The sequence below is a fragment of the Myxine glutinosa genome, chromosome 5 (genome assembly GCF_964187855.1).
Source record: "Myxine glutinosa chromosome 5, kmMyxGlut1.1, whole genome shotgun sequence".
Lineage (NCBI taxonomy): Eukaryota > Metazoa > Chordata > Myxini > Myxiniformes > Myxinidae > Myxine > Myxine glutinosa.
Genome location: NC_136265.1, coordinates 105,212,538 through 105,238,916, shown reverse-complemented (window position 1 = coordinate 105,238,916; position 26,379 = coordinate 105,212,538). Strand labels below are relative to the sequence as shown.

The following is a 26,379-nucleotide window of genomic DNA, read 5'->3' as shown; positions in this document are numbered from 1 at the left end:
TTTCCCTCTTTCATCTTGGTGTGTCCATTTCTGTGTAAGAATCCTGTGGGACGAGGCAATGTCCGCGTATGTTGTTCGGTATGAATTCTACTTTCTGATATACGTGAGAAGCCCTGCCTTTAAAATTAGCTAAAAGGTGGATTGGCCGGCCGATGGTCTGGGGCACCTCCACGGAGAAGGCAAGATCATGCAGCAACTCGCTGCAAGGTTTCGAGAAGAAAAATGTCGCAAACAAATAAAAAACAAATAAAACAATGTTTGCAAGGTTTTTTTTGGTGGCAATGCAAAATAAACCGGAATATGCAAACATTTCTTATTTTGGAGCGGGTCGCCATACCCGAACCAGAACTTTTCCTGGAATCCCACTTCTGCCACCAGAATCCCACTTCTGTCACCAGAATCCTACTTCTGCCACCAGAATCCCACTTCTGCCACCAGAATCCCACTTCTGCCACCAGCGTTTGTTAAAGTTGGAGGGATTGCGTCATTCCTCGCATATTCCATTCCCGAGTTCAGCGGTCAGCAACCAAATAACAAGAAGAGCACTACACCACAACCACACTCACATTCATCCAACACCACAACCACCACCACCCATCCATGACACCACAACCACAACCACTCCCACCCAACATCACATCCACCATCACTCAATTTTGCCAATGTGGAATCTCAAAGACCGCTTGGCCTTCCAAGATGTTCTTGCATCATAATAGCATACCTGCACTGAATTTGTACACCTGATATTTACCCTCGCCTGAGGAGAGGGTGTTGCATTTGAGTCCATTTGTTTGTCTGTTTGTTTGTCCGCACAGAATAAATATGATTTCCTCTGCAACCGTTGGTCCGATTGACAGGAAGTTTTCACCATAGGTGCACCTCCACCTGTAGAATTTTTTAATGATAATTATGACGTCACCAGTCACGTGGTTCGGCCGCCATCTTGGAAAAACCAAAACATTTGCACCTCGATATCTCCGAAAGGGCTGCATAGAAAAAATTGAGACATGGCTCATTGTAAAGAACTCTCCATGGGGAATAACATATGTTAATGATGATGGCATAGGCGCCTCCATTATGACGTCATAATTTGACAAGTACAAAACTTCTGATCAAGATGAAATTTCTTGAGCATAATCTATGAATAAAGTAGTGGAAAAAAAAAATAATGAACACGTCATCGGTCACGTGGTTCGGCCGCCATATTTGTTTTAACAAAAAGCCTTAAAAACCACTGAAAATACAGGGTGTTTCAAAAAGATGGACCAGATTTGAAATCGCTATATCTCTGCAAACACGAACCGCCCATAAATGAACCTCTTACCACTTGAAAGGGCGGGGCATAGAGTTTCAAATGACCACTGCAAGATGGCTCTCCCAGCGCACCAACAGCCTCGAGCCTCAGTCGTTCGCAAGATGGTGACCCCGCAACACAAAGCGTTTTGCGTTCTGCATTTCAGTAAGACTGAATCCGTAATTGCGGTGCAGCGTGCGTTTCAATGGCGTTTTGGCATTGATCCGCCAATGCCTAAGAGCATTCGTCGTTGGTACCGATAAATTTGAGGAAACAGGCTATTTATGTAAGGGGAAGAGCCCAGGGCGACCACGCACTTCAGAGGAAAACGTGAGAATAATTCAAGAGAGTTTTCTGCGTAGCCCATGCAAGTCCACTTGTCGTGCCAGCCGAGAACTTGCGATCCCTCATACGACTGTCTGTCGTGTGTTAAGGCGATGTTTAATCCTGAGGCCATACCAGTTGCAACTGGTACCGGCTCTTCGTACAGGTGACAAAGGAAAGCGTGTAAAATTTAGTGATGCGATGTGACAGAACATGGAAGATGACAGCTTCTTACCGCGTTTGATTTTTAGTGATGAAGCAACGTTTCATCTAAGCGGTAAAGTTAACCGTCGCAATGTGCACATATGGGGACTAGAGAAGCCACACAAAACTGTAGAGCATGAGCGTGATTCCCCGAAAGTGAACGTGTTTCGTGCCGTTTCTCAAATAAAGGTTGAGGCCCAAATAAAGGCCCTTTCTTTTTCGAGGGAAAAACAGTTACGGGGCAAACCTATCTCGAAATGCTGCAGAACTGGCTCTTTCCACAACTTAATGAAGATTCCGATGACTTCATTTTTCAGCAAGACGGAGCACCGCCACATTGGCACCTGCAGGTTCGACGTTTTCTAAATGACCCACTGCCTCAACGTTGGATAGGTCGCACGGGACCCCAAAACGTGGCGCTACACTCTTGGCCCCCAAGATCCCCAGACATTACACTCTGCGACTTTTTCTTGTGGGGATACGTCAAAGAACGTGTTTTTGTGCCACCATTAGCGACTAATCTGGATGAACTCAAAAACAGAATCATGGCAGCGGTGACTTCAGTGAAAGAAGACACTCTAGAGACGTTTGGGACGAATTCAACTATCATCTCGATGTTGTCCTTGCAGCAGGTAGAGGGCACATAGAGCATTTATAAAATGGTTCGTAAAACTTGATAACTCATTAAACCGTTTGTAACTTTTTGTGTAATTGTAACATGTTGCCATCGTGAAATATACTGCTTTGAAATTGGGTCCATCTTTTTGAAACACCTGTACATCCTGGCGAGGGTTTGCAATCTCTGATTGCTCTTTCTAGTTAATTTGTGTCCTTGACCTACCCTTTTTGGATGTAGTCTTGTAAAACTTGGTACAGGCATGTATAATGATGTAAAGATGAACTGATTAAATTTTGGGCCAAGAGGTCAAAGGTCAGAAGTCATGTCAGGTAAAAATGTGATAACTTGGGAACAGCTGAATGGATTTAAATCAAACTTGGTACAAGTATTAAAATGATGTAATAATGTGGGGGGAGGGCATATTGGTCGACGTCGTGACGTCGAAGAGTTTCGTTCTAGTTATTATTGTGTCATCATTAATTGTTATTGGTTGCTTCCTTATTTTTCTTTCTCCTGACCATCGATTACATTATATTAAATACTTCTGGTCTCAGGGTGAATTCAGGTTATCGTTTGCCCTCCTTTTGTGATCAGGAGAAGCCCGTTGCAGGATAATTGGCGGCGGCAATCAACGCCGCACACCCGAACAGTGCCACATGAGGTGTCTGGTATATAATTAGCGTGGTGTTCGCCCGATTCAGTGTTCCAATCTGCAAGGTATCGTGGCATTTGGACACATGATCCGGCAGAGAGTTTCAAATCGGTTGACCGTTACGGTCACTTTGACGCAACTTTCCAGATTCAAACCAGGCAACTGGAATGACCGAACGACTACAACAGTATGTTAAACAATGATCATCACACTTCCCACTCACAGCGCGTTTCCATCCATTCAGCTCCAACCGATTGGTCTCATAATTGAGATGCCTTTCACATGACTCCAGCTGCAGTGAACGCGGCACCGTTAGCAAAATGTGATCAGATCTTTTGCACCGTTCCGAGTACTCATTTTTGGGCAAAGCCCACAGAAAAACCTTGACCTATGACTCATTCCTGCAAGTCTGTTTCAATCTAGATATGTATCTAGAAGTAGTGTGGATGGTGGGTATATAGATGACGAAAACAGGATTGATTAGGCTTGATGGGCCTAATGGCATCCCCCTGCGTTGAAGGTCCTTGTAACCTATAATTGTAACTGTGACACAAAACAAACTAGAAGGCATCTGAAAAGGCAAAGCCCGACCGCGTATGTTTGCATTCAGATGTATTCTTCTTTCTTATGCTCAAAATAACGAAAACAATTTTTAAAAATACAAAATTTTAATTCATGATTTTATGCAGCATTGACCTTTGAGCTTTTGATCTAAAAAAAAAATCAGCTTCTAGCTTTTGATAGATGAACGCATTTAGTGACCCGATATACAAATTCTTTAAATTTCAGGTCATTCAAATCTCCCGCGATGAAGCTGATTGTGAGGGGTTTTCTCTCTCTCTCACCGCAGGTAGGTTGGTGGTCCTTCTGTCTTCTACCGCCTCCTCTCCGGCCTTGCTCCTCCAGCTCTATCTGTGCTCTGTCCCCCAAATATTCCTACAGGATGCACAAGATCTGCCAGCAACCCTCTTATCGTGAAACTGCCAAAATCAAGACTCTCTGCTCACCTTCACTCCTTCATTCCTCTTTTCTCCCACCTCTGGAACAAACTCCCTCACTCTCTTCAATCCCACTCCTCCCTCCAGGTCTTTAAAACACCTGTTCACCACCATCTCTTATCTTCCCCCATCCAAACAATTCTACCCCTGTTAATCCACCCCAAATCCACCTTTTTCAAATTCCGTTTTCTTTCCTGAAAGTCCTAGTAGTGTCCATCTTGTTTGTCCTGTGTACTTCGCCCAGCCCTCTCCCTTCCACAGATCTCCTGATGTCCCAGTTCTCTACTGTTGCTGTACTTCCCTCTGTCCCCCTTGTCTCCCTCTCCCTTTATTATATGTTCTATTTGTGAGCCCTTACACGAGCCTCGACTTATTATACAAAAAAATAATAATAATAAATTGATGATTTTATATGACGCTGACCTTTGACCTTTTGACAAAATTCTTAACTTGCTTTTTCCATATTATCATAATAAAGGTTTCGTGAAAATTTGATGATAAAACTCAAATGGTAAAAAGGTTACGGCCCAGACAGACAGACACACGGAAGTGCGCAAGGGACGGGCTAATGATGCCGTCCGGCTTTTGAGTGCTTTTTGTGTTCCGGTTTGTTGTCGTGTCAAATTAGAGGTACAACACCTGCCTCGGAGGAAGAATTGCCCTTTCCTGCATTTCCTTCTGCCCATCCTATAATATCCCCAGGAGTCCATAGGAACAGGCAATGCTCATTGCTTCTGGGACTAAATCAGCCACATCACATGACTTGACTGCGGGCCTCTGCCAACAGAACAATCCAGCCAAAGCAAGCCGCCATCTTAGCGGTTTGTCCAGCAACAGTAGAGAACTGGGATATCAGGAGATCTGTGGAAGGGTGAGGACTGGGCGGGGTACACAGGATAAACAACTACCTGCAAAATACAGGTCATGTTACACACCTTTCTTTTCAATTTATCTTTTTTTTATTCCAAAGACTGTGCCACCTGTCGCAGTAGTAAAATTGACCAGATCCGGCCAGGTGGATTGATCGGGCAGAACACCGATACCCTGCAGGTGCTAGATCATGTGAAACGCAAGTTCAACAACCGAACATGAAACGACACGTGTAGGGAAACAATAATATTTGTGAAAGCGATCAAACAAAACCTCAATATATCCAAAGGATCATGTCGATAGCAACGGCCGCCATCTTGTCCCCAGCAACGGCCGCCATCTTGTCCCCGGAAACCTTCGCGCCAACTTAGCGTGAATAACATGGCTCCAGATTTAAGTTAAATTAAAGCGAAGAACACCTTAAATCTACATCTCTCCTCTATGGCGTTTATGTACCTGCCGTACGGCGTAGCAATACCCCGCTGAATGTGGAAAGTGGTCTTCGCCAGTGAGCGACAGCACCCCGCACTAGCTCCACGTAAACAGGCTCTCCCAGAGCCAGGTCCAGTTCAATAAGGAGTCCTCCGTCTCCGTCTTCATCCTCTCTGTCCTTGATGTTGTCCTTCATGAACTTCATCTTATCCCTTGGAGTTCCTCGCTGTGTCTTGGTTTCCTTATCGTCCACCATTTTCTCCACATTGCTGTGTGTGATGGTCTTTTGATCCATCAGCCTTTGTTTCTCTTCCTCCTTCGTACCGTCCCATTCCTCCTCCATCTCCTCCTCCTCCGTACCATCCCCTTCCTCCTCCATCTCTTCCTCCTCCATACCGTCCCCTTCCTCCTCCATCTCTTCCTCCTCCGTACCATCCCCATCCTCCTCCATCTCTTCCTGCTCTTCCAAACTTTTTTCTTGCTCCTCCACAAGTCCATCCTCCTGATCCAATGTGTTTAGATTTTCACTTTCCTTGTCCTCCACTTCAATTTCGGGCCTTTCGTCCATTTCTGATAGTTTCTTCATATAGTCCTCTTTCTTATCCACGTGATCCGTCTCCTCGGCAACGACTTCATCAACCACCTTTCCTTCACTCCCTCCATCTATTGGCCTCTCAATTTGATTTTTCATTTTGCTTTTTTCTTCTTCCTTTCTCTTATTTTCTTCATCACCACCAACTATCTCTTTACTTTTATCCTCCTCTTCTATTCCATCACTTTTCTGCTTGGCTTCCTCCACATCGGTACTGCCATGCGATTCTGCAACATGCTTCCACTGGCCTACTGCCCCCGAAACAGCATCACCTGTTGGGTTTTGCCCTTTCAACTGTGTGTCAACTTCTTCTGATCTCCAAAAGGACTCCATAAGCCTTTTTCTTCCACTGCTCACATTGGACTGATTATAAGTGGTGGGTTCCGTGGGTTTGTTCTTGATATTCGCTTGAATATCATTCTGTGCGTTGTCATTGAGATCACTGCTGTTGAACCCATTCATTCCTGATTCACTGGTCTTGTTTGATCCAGAGGAATGCCCATCTTGCTTTTGGGAAGCAAGCTCGAATTCTGATTGATTATTTGATCCATAATGATACTTTGACAAGTGCAAGAGTTTGTGCCTCGATGATATGGAAGATTCATTGACCCCTTTGTGAGCCGTGTCCAAACGTCCCACCATTCGTCCGCCTGCTCGAATAATGGCCACCACGTGAGATCCACGTCTTGGGGTCAGGGCCGTGCGGAGACGATACAGGCCAGCTTCTGGTGTCCAAAAAACACCTGGAGAAATGCATTTATAGGTAAGCCAAGTGGTTTTAGGTTATGCATCAGACTCCTAGAAATTATGCAATTTGAAGGTGGTTCAAACTGACCTGTACGAACGTCGTAACTTTCTCTGTTATTCATTTGAATCTTATCAAATGCAATGACCTTTCCAACCTTGGCTGGCTTGCTGAGAATTGCAGAAAAAGCTGGGACCTTCGATCTCGCTACTGGTGAAGCTGCAAAAGAGACATCCTAGTAAGAGAAAGGCCTGAGTGAGGGAAAGGTCATGTAAGATAGGCAAGAAGGTATTCCGGTCACGTACTTACACTCACAAAGCCTTTTTTTGGCAACCCTCTTCCACTAACAGTCCCTTCTCTCTTTGGGCCTTTGATCTTTGGAGGTGTCATAATTATGAACCTTGTACTACTCTACTAGCTATGTGATGACTATGCTGGACGTCAAAAGACAGAATTTGGTATTCAGTCCAAGTACCAGCTCAACAATGAGTCGATGAGATCATCAATCGAAGGGCAACATCCATTTTCTATCAAAGAGCAACAAAGCTATCTCGAACACCCGCAAGCAAATCCGGGCAGATCGAAAGGGTAATCTACGAAGAGAGCACTTACCAAGCCAGCTGATCCTTATCAACGGTTTAAAAAGGAGTGCTTGCTTGAGTGCTTAAGCCACTTGGCGAGTGCTCTACAAGAAATGTGGTTAGCAAGCAGCTTGCCACAGGCAGCGAAGACGACGATGAAGCTTGAGCTGGGACAGCATTTGTTCGAGTCAAATTGAAAACGACGACCCAGGCTAGACAGCTTTGGGGTGAGTATGTGTACCCTCAGGGGCACTAAGCACCCAGGCCAGACAATATGTGTATCCTCGGGGGCACTAAGCACCCAGGCTAGACAGTATGTGTACCCTCAGGGGCAGTAAGCAACCAGGCGAGACAGCTTTGGGGTGAGTATGTGTACCCTCAGGGGCACTAAGCACCCAGGCTAGAGAGTATGTGTACACTCGGGGGCACTAAGCATCCAGGCTAGACAATATGTGTATCCTTGGGGGCACTAAGCACCCAGGCTAGACAGTACGTGTACCCTTGGGGGCACCAATCACCCAGGCTAGACAGTATGTGTACCCTCAGGGGCAGTAAGCAACCAGGCTAGACAGCTTTGAGGTGAGTATGTGTACCCACAGGGGCACTAAGCACCAAGGCTAGAGAGTATGTGTACCCTCGGGGGCACAAATCACCCAGGCTAGACAGTATGTGTACCCCCAGGGGCAGTAAGCAACCAGGCTAGACAGCTTTGGGGTGAGTATGTGTACCCTCGGGGGCACTAAGCACCCAGGTTAGACAGTATATGTACCCTTGGGGGCACTAAGCACCCAGGATAGACAGTATGTGTACCTTCAGGGGCACTAAGCACCCAGGCTAGACAGTATAGTATGTGTACCCTTGGGGGCACTTAGCACCCAGGCTAGACAGTACATGTACCCTCGGGGGCACTAAGCACCCAGGCTAGACATTATGTGTATCCTCGGGGGCACCAAGCACCCAGGCTAGACAGTATGTGCACCCTCGGGGACACTAAACCCAGGCTAGACAGTATGTGTACCCTCGGGGGCACCAAGCACCCAGGCTAGACAGTATGTGTACCCTCGGGGGCACGAAGCACCCAGGCTAGACAGTATCTTTACCCTCGGGGGCACTAAGCACCCAGGCTAGACTATGTTTACCCTCGCGGGCACTAAGCACCCAGGCTAGACAGTATGTGTACCCTCGGGGGCACTAAGCACCCAGGCTAGACAGTATGTTTTCCCTCGGGGGCACTAAGCACCCAGGCTAGACAGTATGTTTACCCTCGGGGGCACTAAGCACCCAGGCTAGACAGTATGTTTACCCTCGGGGGCACTAAGCACCCAGGCTAGACAGTATGTTTACCCTCGGGGGCACTAAGCACCCAGGCTAGACAGTATGTGTACCCTCAGGGGGCAGTAAGCACCCAGGCTAGACAGAATGTTTACCCTCGGGGGCACTAAGCACCCAGGCTAGACAGTATGTGTACCCTCGGGGGGCAGTAAGCACCCAGGCTAGACAGAATATTTACCCTCGGGGGCACTAAGCACCCAGGCTAGACAGTATGTTTACCCTTGGGGGCACGAAGCACCCAGGCTAGACGGTATGTGTACCCTCGGAGGCACTAAGCACCCAGGCTAGACAGTGTGTTTACCCTTGGGGGCACAAAATGTCATGAACAAATTTAAAACTCAATCGAGGTGATCAACTCTAAAGAGCTTACGGATTGGACAAGTCATGCAAAACCAAAAGGAATACCAGTTTTATGTAAGATGAATTATGGATTCATGAAAACCAAAACCCAATACACATCAACTAATCTGACAGCTGGGAAGAATAAAAATTGGAAATACAATTTAAAATAATCCTTCAAGTCAATGCAAAAACAAGGAACTAAAGACACAAAATGTCATTGTCCCGGTGGTTTTAGCAATTTTGCTGTATGGAAATATCAGTCGGCCATCCTTGGTTGGATTAAAAACAAAAGCTTCTACATATGTAGATTCTCATGTATTGTCTTTTTGCCAAGTTTGAACAAATTATGTCCATGCATGGCCAGGAAATGGCACGTTAGTATACCAAAATGGCCATCAGTCGGCCATATTGGATCTGATCTCGAAAAAAAAAAAATGTGAAAATGTAAGCAATCATTTGTTATCTGTCTGCTAACTTTTAACAAGATCGGGAAATACATTTACGAGAAATGGTTGCAGACGTGTTCAATAGCGGGTTGTTGTTTTTTTACAACTAAAATGGCCGCCAGTCAGCAATCTTTGATTGCATGGTGAAACAAAATGATGTACATATGTATCCCATCATATGTTGTCTTTATGCCAAGTAATCGATCCATACATTTCTGAGATATGGTTGCGGATATAAACACGCACGCATGGACGGATGGACAGACGGACGAGACCCGATCCATAAGCCCCCGTTGCGGACTAAGTCCAATGGGGGCTAATAATCAGGGAGAAAATCATCATGTCAATCAAACGCAAGCTTGACAAACCTAAGATGCTTCCGTTGACTTGCCATGGGACAAAAATAACAGAGAAGGATAAACTCCGAACGACATTGCTCAGCCATCAATTGTCTTGAAACATATAACACAAAATTCCTTTGACCGGATCCTGGGAAACACGAAGATTTGGTGGAGATTGGGCCGGGGGTACGGAATTGGTGGAGATTGGGCCGGGGGTACGGAATTGGTGGAGATTGGGCCGGGGGTACAGAATTGGTGGAGATTGGGCCGGGGGTACGGAATTGGTGGAGATTGGGCCGGGGGTTCGGATTTGGTGGAGATTGGGCCGGGGGTACGGAATTGGTGGAGATTGGGCCAGGGGTACGGAATTGGTGGAGATTGGGCCGGGGGTACGGAATTGGTGGAGATTGGGCCGGGGGTTCGGATTTGGTGGAGATTGGGCCGGGGGTACGGATTTGATGGAGATTGGGCCGGGGGTACGGAATTGTGCAGAAATCCAAGAAAAGGCTTCACACTCACACCTCGCCCATATACAGTGAACCCTTAAATATCACGGATTTGAAAAAAAAATTCGACCAATCACGGGCAACCTCTCATCATGTACCGATTTAGTTATCGCGGGTTAAATTTAGACCAATCGCGGTTTTTGAGCTGAGATGTGATGCTTATCTCGCCACGAGCCTTCTGTTGTTTTAATGTGAACTGCAGAACAATTTATAAAAGAAACACATGGACAAATTACAAAGATAAACGACTTAAGAGATTAAAGGGGAGGAATGGTTTCGGTGAGGGGGGAAGTTTAATCCATCCTGAATGTTTCATCTGCTTCAATGTAACAGGGGATTTCATCGTAAAGCCGATTTATGTTCATTTTACGTGTTTATTTCAATTGTGATGCGTTTCTCTTCGGCTTCCCCAACCTTCCTCTATAATTTATGGAAGTGCAAGAACCAAATTCCTCATCATTACAATACAAAAGTGAATTTAACTATCGTGGTTTTGAATGTCGTGACATTTTCCAGAAACGGAACTCCCACGTTTATACCACCTCGCGGGACCAACAGTTTATACCATCTCGCGGGACCAACAGTTTATACCATCTCGCGGGACCAACAGTTTATACCATCTCGCGGGACCAACAGTTTATACCACCTCGCGGAACCAACAGTTTATACCATCTCGCGGGACCAACAGTTTATACCATCTCGCGGGACCAACAGTTTATACCATCTCGCGGGACCAACAGTTTATACCATCTCGCGGGACCAACAGTTTATACCATCTTGCGGGACCGACAGTTTATATCATCTCGCGGGACCAACAGTTTATACCATCTCGCGGGACCACCAGTTTATACCACCTTGCGGGACCGACAGTTTATACCATCTCGCGGGACCGACAGTTTATACCATCTCGCAGGACCGACAGTTTATACCATCTCACAGGACCCACAGTTTATACCATCTCGCGGGACCAACAGTTTATACCATCTCGCGGGACCAACAGTTTATACCATCTCGCGGGACCAACAGTTTATACCACCTCACGGGACCAACAGTTTATACCATCTCGCGGGACCAACAGTTTATACCACCTTGTGGGACCAACAGTTTATACCATCTCGCGGGACCAACAGTTTATACCACCTCATGGGACCAACAGTTTATACCATCTCGCGGGACCAACAGTTTATACCACCTTGCGGGACCAACAGTTTATACCATCTAGCGGGACCAACAGTTTATACCATCTCGTGGGACCGACAGTTTATACCATCTCGCGGGACCGACAGTTTATACCATCTCGCGGGACCGACAGTTTATACCATCTCACGGGACCCACAGTTTATACCATCTCGCGGGACTGACAGTTTATACCATCTCGCGGGACCGACAGTTTATACCATCTCGCGGGACTGACAGTTTATACCATCTCGCGGGACCGACAGTTTATACCATCTCGCGGGACCGACAGTTTATACCATCTCGCGGGACCGACAGTTTATACCATCTCGCGGGACCGACAGTTTATACCATCTCGCAGGACCGACAGTTTATACCATCTCGCGGGACCGACAGTTTATACCATCTCGCGGGACCTACAGTTTATACCATCTCGCGGGACCGACAGTTTATACCATCTCGCGGGACCAACAGTTTATACCATCTCGCGGGACCAACAGTTTATACCATCTCGCGGGACCAACAGTTTATACCATCTCGCGGGACCAACAGTTTATACCATCTCGTGGGACCAACAGTTTATACCACCTTGCGGGACCAACAGTTTATACCACCTTGCGGGACCAACAGTTTATACCATCTCGCGGGACCAACAGTTTATACCATCTCGCGGGACCAACAGTTTATACCATCTCGCGGGACCAACAGTTTATACCACCTTGCGGGACTACCCACAGCTGGTCCCCATTGGTCACTGCACGGGATGGGGCGGCATTTTTCCATGGCGTCCGTCCCGCCGCCCTTCCAGAACCTTTCCGCAGCCTGACCCCCATACAGAACCTTCTCCCCCAAAGCCGTCTCGAACAGTGTTTGTCTGTCTGTATGTATGTATATATTTATATGTATATGTATGTATGTATGTCCCCTGAAACGTACACCAATCAGAGCTGAGGATCTGGTCACATGACAGGGGTGATGTGATGTCATTACGGCGGTACTACGACTGACTCCACACACCTCCATTTGGATTCCTATGCCGTTCAGGCCGGACATATCGTTAAACCTGTCACGGATCACAATCTGCATGCTCTACCTCTATGCTTTTCATTCAGTGTGAAACACAAACAAATACGTGAAACACATGAAGTAAAACACGTGAAAATGAGGATCTTTTATGACACTCGATTGTTATCGTGGCTGTGGTTGTTGTTGTTTGTGGGTTTTTATGACACTCGATTGTTATCGTGGCTGTGGTTGTTGTTGTTTGTGGGTTATTGTATAGTTTTGTATTGCTTCGCAAAATATCACAACTGTATAAATAAATTTGTATGCCCGTTCCGTGTCCTTTTAAAGGGTTTCCACTGTCATATAATAATAAATGTTTCCGTTCAAACTGCCGTGTGAATAAACCATACATTAGGGCTTCTTCCTCTTCTTCAAACGCAAAAGAGACTTTTTGAACTGGTAAATTCGTGATTAAACAAACAATTTTTTACGTTGTAGATGTTTGGTTCCTGTGTTTACAGCGTTTGTCTCTCCATATGTATGTATGTTTGTCCCTCACATATTTATCCTACATATTGGGTGAGTTTTATACCCACAATTACACGCTTCTGAAAGGTAGAATTTAATACGACTGACTAGAGTCCCTTTATATACAGAGTTGCGACATATAGGGTCCGGAAAAATCTAGTCACGTGATTGAGTGGAGCCATTTTGAGTCCATCGCAGACAGGATCAGGATCGGACGCATATCGGTCAGCGTTTTAACATTCCCGCTGTACTCAGCATTCTCATTCGTGTTTTACATCGATTTTACGACAAAATGACAGGTTGTAGTGCCTGTGGGTGCACAAATAGAACGGAGAAGGGATTCAAGATGTATAGATTTCCATCAGATGCTAAAAGATGGAAAATCTGGGAGAACAGAGTCAGTCGTGTTGGATGGAAAGTAACTTCTCCGTCAGTTCTCTGCCAGGTCAGTGTGATGGTGGTAATGGTCCCATATGCGTACACACACACACACACACACACACACACACACACACACACACACATAAAGTGCTCGCTCGCTGCTCCATCGAGCTCCTCCTCCTCCTTCCACCCTCCTCCTCTTCCTCTCCCTCCCCCTGCCGCCCTTTCCCCCTCCCCCTATCCCCCCTTCGCTCCTCCCTTTCCCCCCCCCCCTTTAACCCCTGCCCTCCCTTTTACCTCTTCCCCTCCTTCCCCCCTTTCCTCCTCTCCCCCATCCCCCTCCTCCCCTTTCCCCCTCTCCCCATTGCCCTTTCCTCCCATTCCGCCCCCTCCTCCTCCTCCCCATTCCCCCCCCCCATTTCCCTCCCCTCTCCTTTCCTTTCCTCCTCCCCTCCCCTCTCCTCTCCTTTCCCCCTCCCCTCCCCTCTCCTTTCCCCCACCTCCAGAAGGTAAAAGCCAGTCCCGACCATTCTACAGTCAGAATTTAGATAGGCTGCCTTCTATGCTTCTATGGGGTGGTCGACCTGTTTAGTATCCTGAGATCTGGCAGTCTACACCCACACCAATACATTTTAAATCTGTGATATAACCTCTTCCGAGTTAGATCCTCCCTCTAGTTAGATCCTTATTGTCATTCAAAATTTTCAATGATGCTTCAGAAAGAATTTGCTAGAAACCAATTCATGCCAGTGATACAGTTGTATGCCACAACTGAGAAAGGGGGGTGGGGGGGGGGGTTATGCATTGAATGTATGTATTTGTCTCTGTTGATTTGAATGTGTGAGGACATTAACTTGTGTTTGTGTGTGTGACTTTCAATTTATAATTTGTATGTGTGTGCATTAGCACATGCGTGTATGTGTGTGTGTGTGATTGTAAATATGTAATTTGTATATGTATTAGAGATTGTGTGTGTGTGTGTGTGTGTGTGTGTGTGTGTGTGTGTGTGTGTGTGTGAGAGAGAGAGAGAGAGAGAGATAGAGGGAGAGAGAGATAGAGGGAGAGAGGGAAAGAGGGGGCCGGGGGTAGGGGGGCTAATCTATTTTTGGTGGGATTAATATATGATCGGCAACATGCAGCAAAGTTTAGATTAATAATTTAAATATTAAAATTAAACAAACACAAATATATACCCACACACGATAAACAAGGTCAAACAACTGCAGAAATACAAAGATAACTCTTAACATTGTATTGTACATGTACATGTATAAGCAGGGAGGTGAGAGTTCGAGTCTCGCTCTCGCCTCCCTGAAATTAAAATGAGGCTGAAATAAGCAGCACGTGTACCTGTCTAGTTCATTCCTTCTTTGTCATGGTTCTAAATGTCTGTGACTGTTAAATCACAACCAGCTCTGTGATTTTCTTCTTTATCATATGGCTCTTAGTTGTCATAAATCTTCTATTTTGTCATCTTCACATAATTTGTTCATTATCAACATGGAAAAGACCATTCCCATCTCTCATACATAGAGAACATAATGGAATACATGGTTCAATGCACTAGCGCCATACGGCGGCTCCGCACTGAATGGACTCAAAATGGCGTCAAATCGTTAGTTGTCGCTACTCTCTCTATAAAGGGACTCTACGACTGACTCCACACACCTAGTTATGTTTCTTTGGTTTTGCTAGTTATGTTTCTTTCAACACCCTTTAGGGAACGCTCATATATTACGTCATACACCCACCAGGTTGGGGTGAACTGAAATTCTGACAACAGGGTGATGATATATGATGTGGGGGGGGGGGGGCAGAGGGAGGGTGAGGGGGGGTGCATGCCCTCCAGCTAATATAAAATTAAAACTTTGATTAAGGGCTCTCCAAACACAGCCTCCAACCATCCACCCTAAGCTTGGTGTTGGCTTAACCGTTACGGTGGAGGGCTTGGGATCCTCGGGTCCCGATTTAGAATCCCAGTCAGCTGTTGAATTAACACCAGGTCGGTTGACTCAGCCTGTCATCTTTCCTAGATGGGCAAAATGAGTACCAACTCACTGGGTCCACTCTCAAGGAGGTTGGTGGCAGGATTTTTACTCCGGCCATCGTAAAACACCTCATTCTGTACCACACACAGTGGTGTGTGTCGGGATGGTGTTGAGGTCAATTTGATAGTGTTGACTAACTGAACAACATATAGAACAAGAAAAAGAGCAATCAGAGATTGCAAACCCTCGCCAGGATGTATTTTCAGTGGTTTTTAAGGCTTTTGTGTTAAAATTAATATGACGGCTGAACCACGTGACCGATGATGTCATAATTATTTTTTTCTAAACTAATTTATTCCTAGATTATGCTCAATAAATTTCATCTTGATCGGATGAAGTTTTGTACTTGTCGAATTATGACGTCATAATGGAAGCACCTATGACATCATCATTAACATATTTTATTCCCCATGGAGAGTTCTTTACAATGAGTTATGTCTCAATTTTTTCTATTCAGCACTTTCGAAGATATAGAGGTGCAATTTTTTTCGGTTTTTCCAAGATGGCGGCCGAACCACGTATTGTCATTAAAAAATTATACAGGTGGATTTGCACCTACCGTGAAAATTTCCTGTCAATCGGACCAAAGGTTGCAGAGAAAAATCATATTTTTCCTGTACGGACAAACACATAAACAAACAAACAGATGAAAAATCACTCATAGAGCGACACTTGGCAAAACAGAACAAAGTAGAATGGTGCTCAGTAGAGCATCCTTTTGACCACAAAATAGTTGGTGGTTGAATTCAGTTAGCATGTTATGAAAATCCTATTCAAATTTCAAGTCAATCGGATGAAAATTGAGGATTTTAGAAATTTGAAAAAAGTGGTTGACCTTTAGGCTATGTTGAACTTTTGGCCTATGCTGATCTCAAAAATAGTTGGTGGTTGAAAATTCAATTCGCCGATATGAAAATATCAATTAAATTTCAAGTTAATCGGATGAAAATTGAGGATTTTAGAAATTTGAAAGAAGTGGTTGACCTTTGGCCTATGTTGACCTTTTGGCCTATGGTGATCTCAAAAATAGTTGGTGGTTGAATTCAGTTAGCTGATATGTAAATCCCATTCAAATTTCAAGTGAATCGAATGAAAATTGAGGATTTTAGAAATTTGAAATTGTTGTTGACCTTTGGCCCATGTTGATCTTTTGGCCAAAGCTGATCTCAAAAATAGTTGGTGGTTGAATTCAGTTAGCTGATATGTAAATCCTATTCAAATATCAAGTAAATCGGATTAAAATTGAGGATTTAAGAAATTCAAAAAAGTGGTTGACCTTTAGCCTATGTTGACCTTTTGGCCGATGCTGATCTCAAAAATAGTTGGTGGTTGAATTCAGTTCGCCGATATGAAAATATCAATTAAATTTCAAGTTAATCGGATGAAAATTGAGGATTTTAGAAATTTGAAAGAAGTGGTTGACCTTTGGCCTATGTTGAACTTTTGGCCTATGGTGATCTCAAAAATAGTTGGTGGTTGAATTCAGTTAGCTGATATGTAAATCCCATTCAAATTTCAAGTGAATCGAATGAAAATTGAGGATTTTAGAAATTTGAAATTGTTGTTGACCTTTGGCCCATGTTGACCTTTTGGCCAAAGCTGATCTCAAAAATAGTTGGTGGTTGAATTCAGTTAGCTGATATGTAAATCCTATTCAAATATTAAGTAAATCGGATTAAAATTGAGGATTTTAGAAATTCAAAAATAGTGGTTGACTGGCCGAAGCCGATCTAAAAAATAGTTGGTGGTTGAATTCAGTCAGCCGATATTTAAATCCTATTCAAATATCAATTCAATCGGATTAAAATTGAGGGTTTTAGAAATTAAAAAAAAGTGGTTGACCTTTGGCCTATTAGTTGACCTACCTTTTGACTTCAAAAATATATAGGATTATGTCAGACTACGCACTCCACCATTTGGTGAAGCTTCATGAAGATCGGTTTAAAATTGTGGCCTGTAGGCAAGTATTAGTGAGCGGACAGACAAACACACAAACACATACACAAACAAACACACAAACAAACACACACAAACAAACACACACAAACAAACACACAAACCGGAGTGATCAACACCCTTGCAAAAAAAAAAAACCATTTGCCAAGTAACAAACAGACAAACAAACAAACGGACTCAAATGCAATACCCTCTCCTCTGGCGAGGGTAATAAACCAGTGTCTCAATGCAATCTCTTTGTTTCCATGGTGACAGACAGCTTGGAGACAGAGTATTTCAAAATAATTAAATACATAATTTTCTAACTGATATCTCCACCCAGGTCATTCTATCCTCTTCAACAAAAGTATCAAACAAGGCCGGCTAGGCCGCTGTTAGACTTTGGGTCTTGTTTATCTTTACATTCATGTAAGGCTCATAGATGAGGTTGTGCATAGATCATGTGCAGAATAGGTGCATTAGTAGACATCAGTACACGTTCATATGAATTCACGGGTTCCGGGTTCCGGGTTCCCAGCATCATGAGCATCATAGGTTGAGGTGGCAATGCCGAACAGGCCGCCCCGGAATACAATCCACATTTAGGAACAATAATTTACCAGCATTCCCAAAACTGTTTTCCATGAAACTCACCTCTTTTTTCCAGTGGCCTGTGGTCCATTTGACCGATGCTGGTGGTCAGACGCTCAGCCATTTTTTCCTGCATGACTTTCAGGGAATCCAGCTGGTGCTGCTGGCGACCGATGGTAGCGTTTAGCCTCTTCAAGGAAGCCCACAGATAGTGGGAGGAATTGGGCCTTTTTAACTCAAAGAGCCAATCACATTCTTGGTCCACAGTCTGTGGTGGGTTTTGTGTGCAGTTAAGGAATTACATATTAATACCAGGAGGCAGAAATAATAAGCGTAACAGGTGCAGTAGGGAGTTGGTCACATTACCTTGTTATCACGATGACAGGTCTGCCATTTTTGATAGAGCGTAGTGGTCATTTCGTGCACTGCACGTCCGGTACGTCCATATCCGTCACCATATTGCACGTTTTCATCTGCCTCTGCAACTTCCTGCCTCGTAAGCTCACCTCCAAGTGCCCTCACAGCGTCCCTCAGGCCTCTAATCGAGCCATTTACGGTGTTGAAGCTTAACCTCAACAATGTAAGCTCCCCTTGTAATGCCTTGACGCCTTTCCCGGTAGGCCCATCGACCTTCATGCTTTTATTGAGATGAGAAATAAGACGAGAGTTCTGGTGAACTCTGTCTGAGATTGCGTCAAAACGGTGGAGCCACGCGTCGTCACTGCTGCACGGACCTCGGTCGCAAAGCCGTTCGAGGGCACGAATCCGAGAATCTAGGTCCGACGGAAGAGCCAGACTTTCCGAAAGTGACGGATGCAGTGCGGTGCCAGCCGCATGCCCCGGTCCTACAAGTCGACCCTCAAGAGCTGATATTCTTCGCTCACAATCTGCGATTCGTGCGAATGCCGTCCCGCAGCAGTGATGACTCGCGAGACTGGCATTGCCTTGAAAGGCCAAATCGACACCACCCGAGTGTGACCCAGGTAAAGGGTGCAGTGAGTGACCTTCTACCTCAGAACGGAGGTTGCCGAGGTCGGTGAGGATGGAAGAAACCGAGTCGTTGAGGTGTTTGCGCAAAACTGCTGCTTCTTGATGGGCTTGCTGGGTGAGGAGGACGAGGCGGCCTTCACAAGGGCATCCGTTACCATTGACCCTCCCCTCAATGTCTGTCATAATCTGTCCTGCACAGAAAGACAATGGGATAGATATTAAATGTTTCCATTTGCCACCACATTTTGTCAGACAACTTATAGAACTGCAAGGGATGATCTTTGTTATGTATGCAAAACAGATGAACATTTTCCTCCACCAATTCCACCGACTCTGGCTTCCGCCATTGGTCTCGTACCTTTCCCTTTCCTCATCTTCCCTTAGTTCACAGACTATGAGTCCTCATCGAAGCCAGGCCTTAAATAAAAGAGCTGCATTGATAGTAAACAGGCCTCCCTTCCTGCTCTCTCTCCACTTATCACTGCAACAATAAACTCCTCCCTGTCTACAGGCATCGTCCCACCATCCCTCAAAATTGCTGCTGTTACCCCCATTCTGAAAAAACCTGGACTCAACCCTGACACCCTAAACAACTTCAGACCCATCTCCAACCAACCCTTTCTGTCAAAAGTTTTGGAACGCGCTGTAGCTACTCAACTCAAACATCACCTCTCTGCCAATAACCTGTATGAAACATTCCAATCCGGATTCCGCTCCAACCACAGTACTGAAACTGCTCTCCTCAAAATCACCAACGACCTTCTCCTCTCCTCTGACGCTGGCAACCTCAACATTCTCATCCTCCTCGACCTCAGCGCCGCCTTTGACACCATCAATCACACCATCCTCCTCACCCGACTTGAAACCACCTTTAACATTACCGGCACTGCCCTCTCCTGGATCAAATCATACCTCTCCGACAGACGCCAGTTCATCTCCATCAATAACTGCAAATCCCCCACTGCTCCCCTCCCCCAAGGTGTCCCCAAAGGTTCAGTTCTTGGCCCCCTCCTCTTCATCCTGTACCTGTCCCCCCTTGGTCACTTAATCTGCCGTCATGGTCTCCAATTCCACTGCTTTGCCGATGACATCCAGCTTTTCATCTCCACCAAGTCCGTCTCAACCGCCACCCACTCTATCCTGACAAACTGCCTCACTGAAATAAAATCCTGGCTTCAAATCAACTTCCTCAAACTTAACTATGATAAATCTGAAATAATCATCATTGGCCCAAAAACGCTCATAAAATCCACCCATAACTTTGCCCTCAACATCGACGGTTTCCTAGTATCCACCTCCCCTCACATCCGGAATCTTGGCATCATCTTTGACCAAACCCTCTCCTTCGACAAATACACTAAACAGATCACAAAGACAGCCTTCTTTCACCTGAAAAACATCGCCCGTCTCCGTCCATCCCTCTCCTCCACGGCTGCAGAAACCCTCATCCACGCCTTCATCACCTCCCATCTGGACTACTGCAACAGCCTCCTCTTTGGTTCACCCTCAATAATCACCAATAAACTCCAATACATTCAGAACTCCGCTGCCCGTCTACTCACCCATTCCCGGACCCGTGACCACATCACCCCCGTCCTTTACAAGCTTCACTGGCTCCCCATCCCTCAGAGAATCCAGTACAAAATCCTCCTCTTGACCTACAAAGCCCTCCATAACCTGGCCCCATCCTACCTGACTGACCTCCTCTCCAGACACACTCCCACCCGCAACCTCCGCTCTGCTGGTACAAACCTCCTGACCCCCTCCATGCGGACCAAATTCAGATCCTGGGGGGACAGGGCCTTCTCCATCGCTGCTCCCACCCTCTGGAACTCACTACCTCACACCATCAGAGACTCCTCCTCACTCACCACATTCAAAACATCACTTAAGACCTACCTGTTCAACACTGCATTCAACATTTAACCCACAGCATTTAACCCCTGACTATCTCTTCTCCTTCTCCTTCCTTTTGCTTTGATTATTTACTTATTGATTTTTGTCTTTTTGCACTTGTTTTTTGTACTCTGTCAAAGCGCCTTTGGGCTTCTTGAAAAGCGCTATATAAAATAAATGTATTATTATTATTATTAAAGTGAAGAAAGAGAGAATAGTCTAAGAGTTTTTGAGGAAGTAAAAAAAATCTGCTTTTTGAAAAGGGGATTGTTGGAAGTGTTTGGAAATACATGGGAAGGTAAAGAGTTCCAGATTTTGACAGTGGATGGGAAGAAACAAACATCATAACGGCCCACCCTTGAGTTACCAATGGCCACACAATAATCATGAGATGTAGCGGCTTGTCGAATATTCCGTGGTCTCATTAATGGCGGAGGGACACAAGCAGGAAGTTCTTGGGAAAAGAAACTAAAGTAATTTCTGAAGAAAAGAGAAAGAGAGCCAACTTTGCAGCATAATTCGAGCGGGTCGAGTTTTGAGGTCAGATTGGGAGAGTTGACAAGTCGGATTACTTTGGATTCAATTCTGTCCGGGAAGTATGTGGAGCTAGACCCGCCCCAGATGTGAGAGCAGTACTCTGTACAAGGACGAATCAATCCTTAATATAGTTGAAGCAACTGTTGGGAGAAGAAGAATCTTCAACATCTGAACAGGACTCCTCGCTTATTCGAGGCGGACTTAGTTATTCTTGTAATGTGTGGATTCCAGGATAAATTTTATGTTCGGGTAATACCTAGTAGGTTTGTTGTATCGCATATGGTGTAATTGTGGAGTTTTCAAAGGAGATTGGAGAGTTGAGAGGACTTTTAGAGAAAGAGATGGGAAGAAATTGAGTTTTGGAAGCATTAACCTTAACCTGATTACATTTGCCCCACTGGGAAATCTTGTTCAAATCCAAATTTAAAGAGGTGGCTGTGATCAAACGAGATGTAGATCGAGTGAGGGAAGATTGGGCAGATGGGAAAACATGGAGGAATAATAATACAGGTGCATTTGGTTATTTGTAGAAGAAGGTCAATGATAAAAAGAAGGAAAAGTGTTGGAGACAGGACATAGGAAGTATGTTCATGGCAACGAACTACAAATCGTAATTGGAGTGAGAAGTGATGCTCTCGTGATACAACCCGAGATGCTTCAAATCGGTGAAGAACTGGGTAAAGTTGGAACGCGTCACGTCAAAAGCAGAGATTACAACTGTGCAAAAACTACACAATCACAACCCATCTCGTAAATGTGTCAAAGGATAAAAGTTTGGATTACGAAAGTTCCTCTTTTGTAAATAACTACAATAGCGACTTGGTAGTGTAACAGGTAGAGTGTCTGCTATGTGTCAGGGAGGTCGCCCGTCGCCAGTTGGAAGTTCTAACCCTGGCAAAGTCGTAGAAAAAACTTATTTAATGATACGGACCACTTCCTTGCTCGACGCGGAGCACTTAAAAAGGACAGAGCACGGACAATACTAATTGAACCAATATCAAACGGTTTCTAATTACTTACTATGTTCACTTGAATTAATATATTATTTACCGTTCCCCAAGGTCACCCAAATGAACCAAAATGAACCAAAATGAACCAAATGAACCAAAATGAACCAAAATACAACAATGAGAAACTAGAACGCCACTCAGTAGAGCGCATACTCCCGCCGTGGGTTTAGTTGGAATAATAAGTTTTGTTTAACATCCCCTCTCCCCAAAACAATAAATGAAAAAGAAAGTAGGCCCTAACTGTCAGATAATTTATTTTGATATATCTCGGAATTAGAGGAGAAAAACATCATTTAAGAATAAGAATAAAAGCTTTAATGCAGTAAAACAGAAAAAATCTTTCCCAAAAATAATTCCAAAAATAATTCCTGGATCCGGAATAATATCCTGAGCTTCACCAACAACTAATCAATTCTTCCTTATCCCTAGGGCAATCATCCCACCAACGTTCATCCAAATCCGTTCAGAACTTTTCCAGATATCTTGTTCACAAACACACGAACACATGAACATACGAACACACATACACACACACACGGACGGACACGATCGAATGCGTTACACCCTGGCGGGAGTAATAAACCCGAAAATCGCAGAGCCAGAACCAGAATTATTTATTTGGCCTGGGAAGCCCATGCGAGGTTTCTTCTTCTTCAGCCTCTCACAACCCTGGGTGAATATGCGATCTTTTAAAAAAAAGTTGGAATTTTGCCAAATCTGTTTTATTCGTTTGTTAATATACCTCAGCCTTTGACAAATCTGGAACTAAGTCTTTATAAGTTCATCAAATACTGACACCGCGAATGACATTCGCTGAGCTAAATGTTATATCTCTTCTGAGGTAAAAAAAAAAAAAAAAAAAAAAAAAATTTTTTAAGCATTATACGTATCAAACGATACATTTTATGAAACCGTGAAACCTAATACACACTTTGGTGGTTTTAAAATGACAGAATGTGTCTTTATTAGAAAAAAAAAGAACATTGAAGACGACGCTGCTAAAAAAATACACCGCTCTAACGCATAACCACAAGTTTAAACTACATTTACAACAAATATGAAAACTATTTTCATATCACAATGTTAAATATAGAATATGAGCAGAAGTACCCAGCGTTGCCGGACAGGGGAGGGGGGGAGGAAAGGGAGAGAGGGGGAGAGGAGAGGGAGGAGAGGGAGAGAGAAGGGGGAAGGTGAGGGGGGTTCATATATACTGTATATGCTGGTGGGTGAAGTGGCGTTCATCCGGTTTCTGAGTTAAGTGTGATGCCAAACAGGAAGAAGAAGAAGCCGTACTACCAACTTCGTACACTTCTGGAATTGTTTGATTTATTTGTATTCAAATGTCTGGTGATTGTTTTGTATTTATTTATGCGAATGTGTACTTGAATATAACTGTCATTAATTTGAAAAAGCTTCGGCACTATCGAGCGATTATTTTTTAACTCCAAAAAAACGAACTTTTTTTTTCAATTGTTTTTTTTTTTTTTTGCCCAAGACACTCCCAGGCACTCACTGATGAACCTCTGAAAGTTTGACGAAGATCCGTTCAGCCATCTCTGAGAAAAATGGCGACACACACACACATCTCTCTTATATAGTAGACTAGCAGAAGTACCCGGCATTGCCGGGCGGGGGAGGGGAACGGGGGGGAGGGGGGGGAGGGGAACGGGGGGGAGGGGAGGGGAGGGGAACGGGGGGGAGGGGAGGGGAGGGGAACGGGGGGGAGGGGAGAAGAGGGGGAGGGGGAGAGGGGAGAAGAGGGGGAGGGGTAGAGGGGAGAAGAGGGGGGGATGGGGACGGTGAGGGATGGGAAGGGGTGGGAGGGGGAGGGGGAGAGGGGTAGGGGGAGGGGGAGGGGGGAGGGGTAGGGGGAGGGGAGGGGTGGAGGGTGAGGGATGGGAGGGGGAGGGGAGGGGGGAGGGGTGGAGTGGAGGGGGAGGGGAGGGTGGAGTGGAGGGGGAGGGGAGGGGGGGAGGGGGGGAGGTTACATTACACCGATTTACATTGAAAACTGCTGAAATATGTACGCAACTTCAACTTAGCACAGTTTAGTAAATACTCGAGATAAATCCATGCGGTAAAAGATTGCTGAGAGTTGCTAAGACCTACGACTTAGAAATTCCACCTGGACACACTTCAGGGGGCACTTTCAAAGGGGAGATGTGCTTATTCTTTCTAAAAAATATTTTAGGTGTGGTATAGACACGATATTTGCATGCATCGGTTTCAAAAATCGAGCAAATATGGTAAATATTACTCACGTGAAACCAGGATCCGTCTCGGTGGTAGCCATGAGTGTGTAGATGTCACATGATCAGTCATGAAGAGTGGTTAAGTCCAAAATATGGCATACCATGGCATAAAAACGATTTGCCCGCAAAGCATTGCACCGCAACGGCGGTCACAGAGTGCCATGCACAGCGTGACGTAAGTAGTGCGCGCAGCGCCCCTGGTGGAATTACCGGTCCCCATCAAAGACAATTAATTCATATCGACAAAAACCGACACAAAACACGATCGCTTTTCGCTCTGAATGACGTGCAAACATGTGACGGAAATCACCATTGCCCAGCATCGAATGCCAACCAAGATGGTGCCCGGTAACTGCATCTCCACCTATGTGGAGTGAATGGCAATGGTCACATCACGTGATCGCTCTGAGCGAATCAGTCTAGCGGCGGGGATGGAACATCACGTGATCGCTCTGAGCGAATCAGTGAGCTGTTCTGACACCGGCTGAGATTAGCGGGTACTTCGCTGAAATGCGCTGAGGTAAATATGAATAAAAAATATGGATCGTCAAATATTTTGAGGTCGGCCATGTTCGTCCCAGGCTCAATGGCCATGTCTATGCTAAATATCAAGCACGTGAGCCTCTCCGTTTCGGAGTCTATCGGTAACATTACACACACACACACACACACACACACACACACACACACACACACACACACACACACACACACACACACACACACACACACAAACTGTGTTTTATATATATAGATATAGAAGATAATGTTTAAAAAAAATGAGCCCTATCTTTCAATGGTAAAAAAATCCTTCAAAAAATTGCCTGGATTGGGAATAATATCCTGAGCTTCACCAAAAACTAATCAATTCTTCCTTATCCCAAGGGCAATCATCCCACCAACTTTCATCCAAATCCCCGTTCAGAACTTTTCCAGATATCTTGTTCACAAACACACGAACATAGGAACACACACACACACGGATGGACACGATCGAATGCATTACTCCCTGGTGAGAGTAATATCTATCTATAATTCCAGTAATCTCTGTCTGTACGTTTGTACGTCTGTTTGTCTGTGACCGCTGTTTCTCGACAACCACGGGTCCGATATACTTTTAACTTGCCAGGTATATTGCTGGGGACCCGAGGATGTGCCTTTTCAAGGTTTCATATTAATTGGACAATTACTTACCGAGCTATGTCCAAAAAACGATTCAACCAATCAGAGAGCAGCGAACGATCGCGTGTGCCGAACGTGGAGGACACACTCTGCCTCGGATGGCACATTTGAGAGCGTATTCATTTATTTCACGTTTGCAAACTATGTTGGCGTTAAACTATGTTTTAAAACTAATAAAACCGAATTTGCGATTCATTCGCTTTCCTGCGCGTTTGTGCACGCGATGGCGATTTCTTTACCAAACTCCGGAAGCCGTTCGCTTTGGACCAAACCATTGCATGTAAATAGAGGGGGGGGATTGTCACCGCACTCGCAAGCCGTTCGCTTTGGACCAAACCATTTCATGTAAATAGAGGGGGGGGATATAATTTTAGATATAGATATAGTACGGGCAATGCCCTAGTACCTGATAATTCCAGTAATCTCTGTCTGTCTGTCTGTACGTCTGTACGTTTGTTTGTTTGTCTGTGACCGCTGTTTCTCGACAACTACCGGTCCGATATACTTGAAACTTGCCAGGTATATTGCTGGGGACCCGAGGATGTGCCTTTTCAAGGTTTCATATTA

At 45.0% G+C, this 26,379-nt stretch overlaps 1 protein-coding gene across 2 annotated transcripts in view; it reads right to left on the bottom strand.

Annotated features, from left to right (window-relative positions):
* Nucleotides 1–5,061: 5,061 nt before the first annotated feature.
* LOC137427286 (uncharacterized) overlaps nt 5,062–26,379 on the bottom strand; it is a 77,554-nt gene continuing 56,236 nt past the window's right edge. For both annotated transcript variants that reach the window (XM_078778472.1, XM_078778471.1), the window contains 4 exons: nt 18,309–19,123; nt 18,006–18,210; nt 6,821–6,949; nt 5,062–6,728 (listed from right to left, as the gene is read on the bottom strand). In XM_078778472.1, the coding sequence (XP_078634598.1) occupies nt 5,410–6,728; nt 6,821–6,949; nt 18,006–18,210; nt 18,309–19,123 (2,468 nt within the window). In that variant the 3' untranslated portion in view covers nt 5,062–5,409. The remainder of the gene's footprint in view (nt 6,729–6,820; nt 6,950–18,005; nt 18,211–18,308; nt 19,124–26,379) is intronic.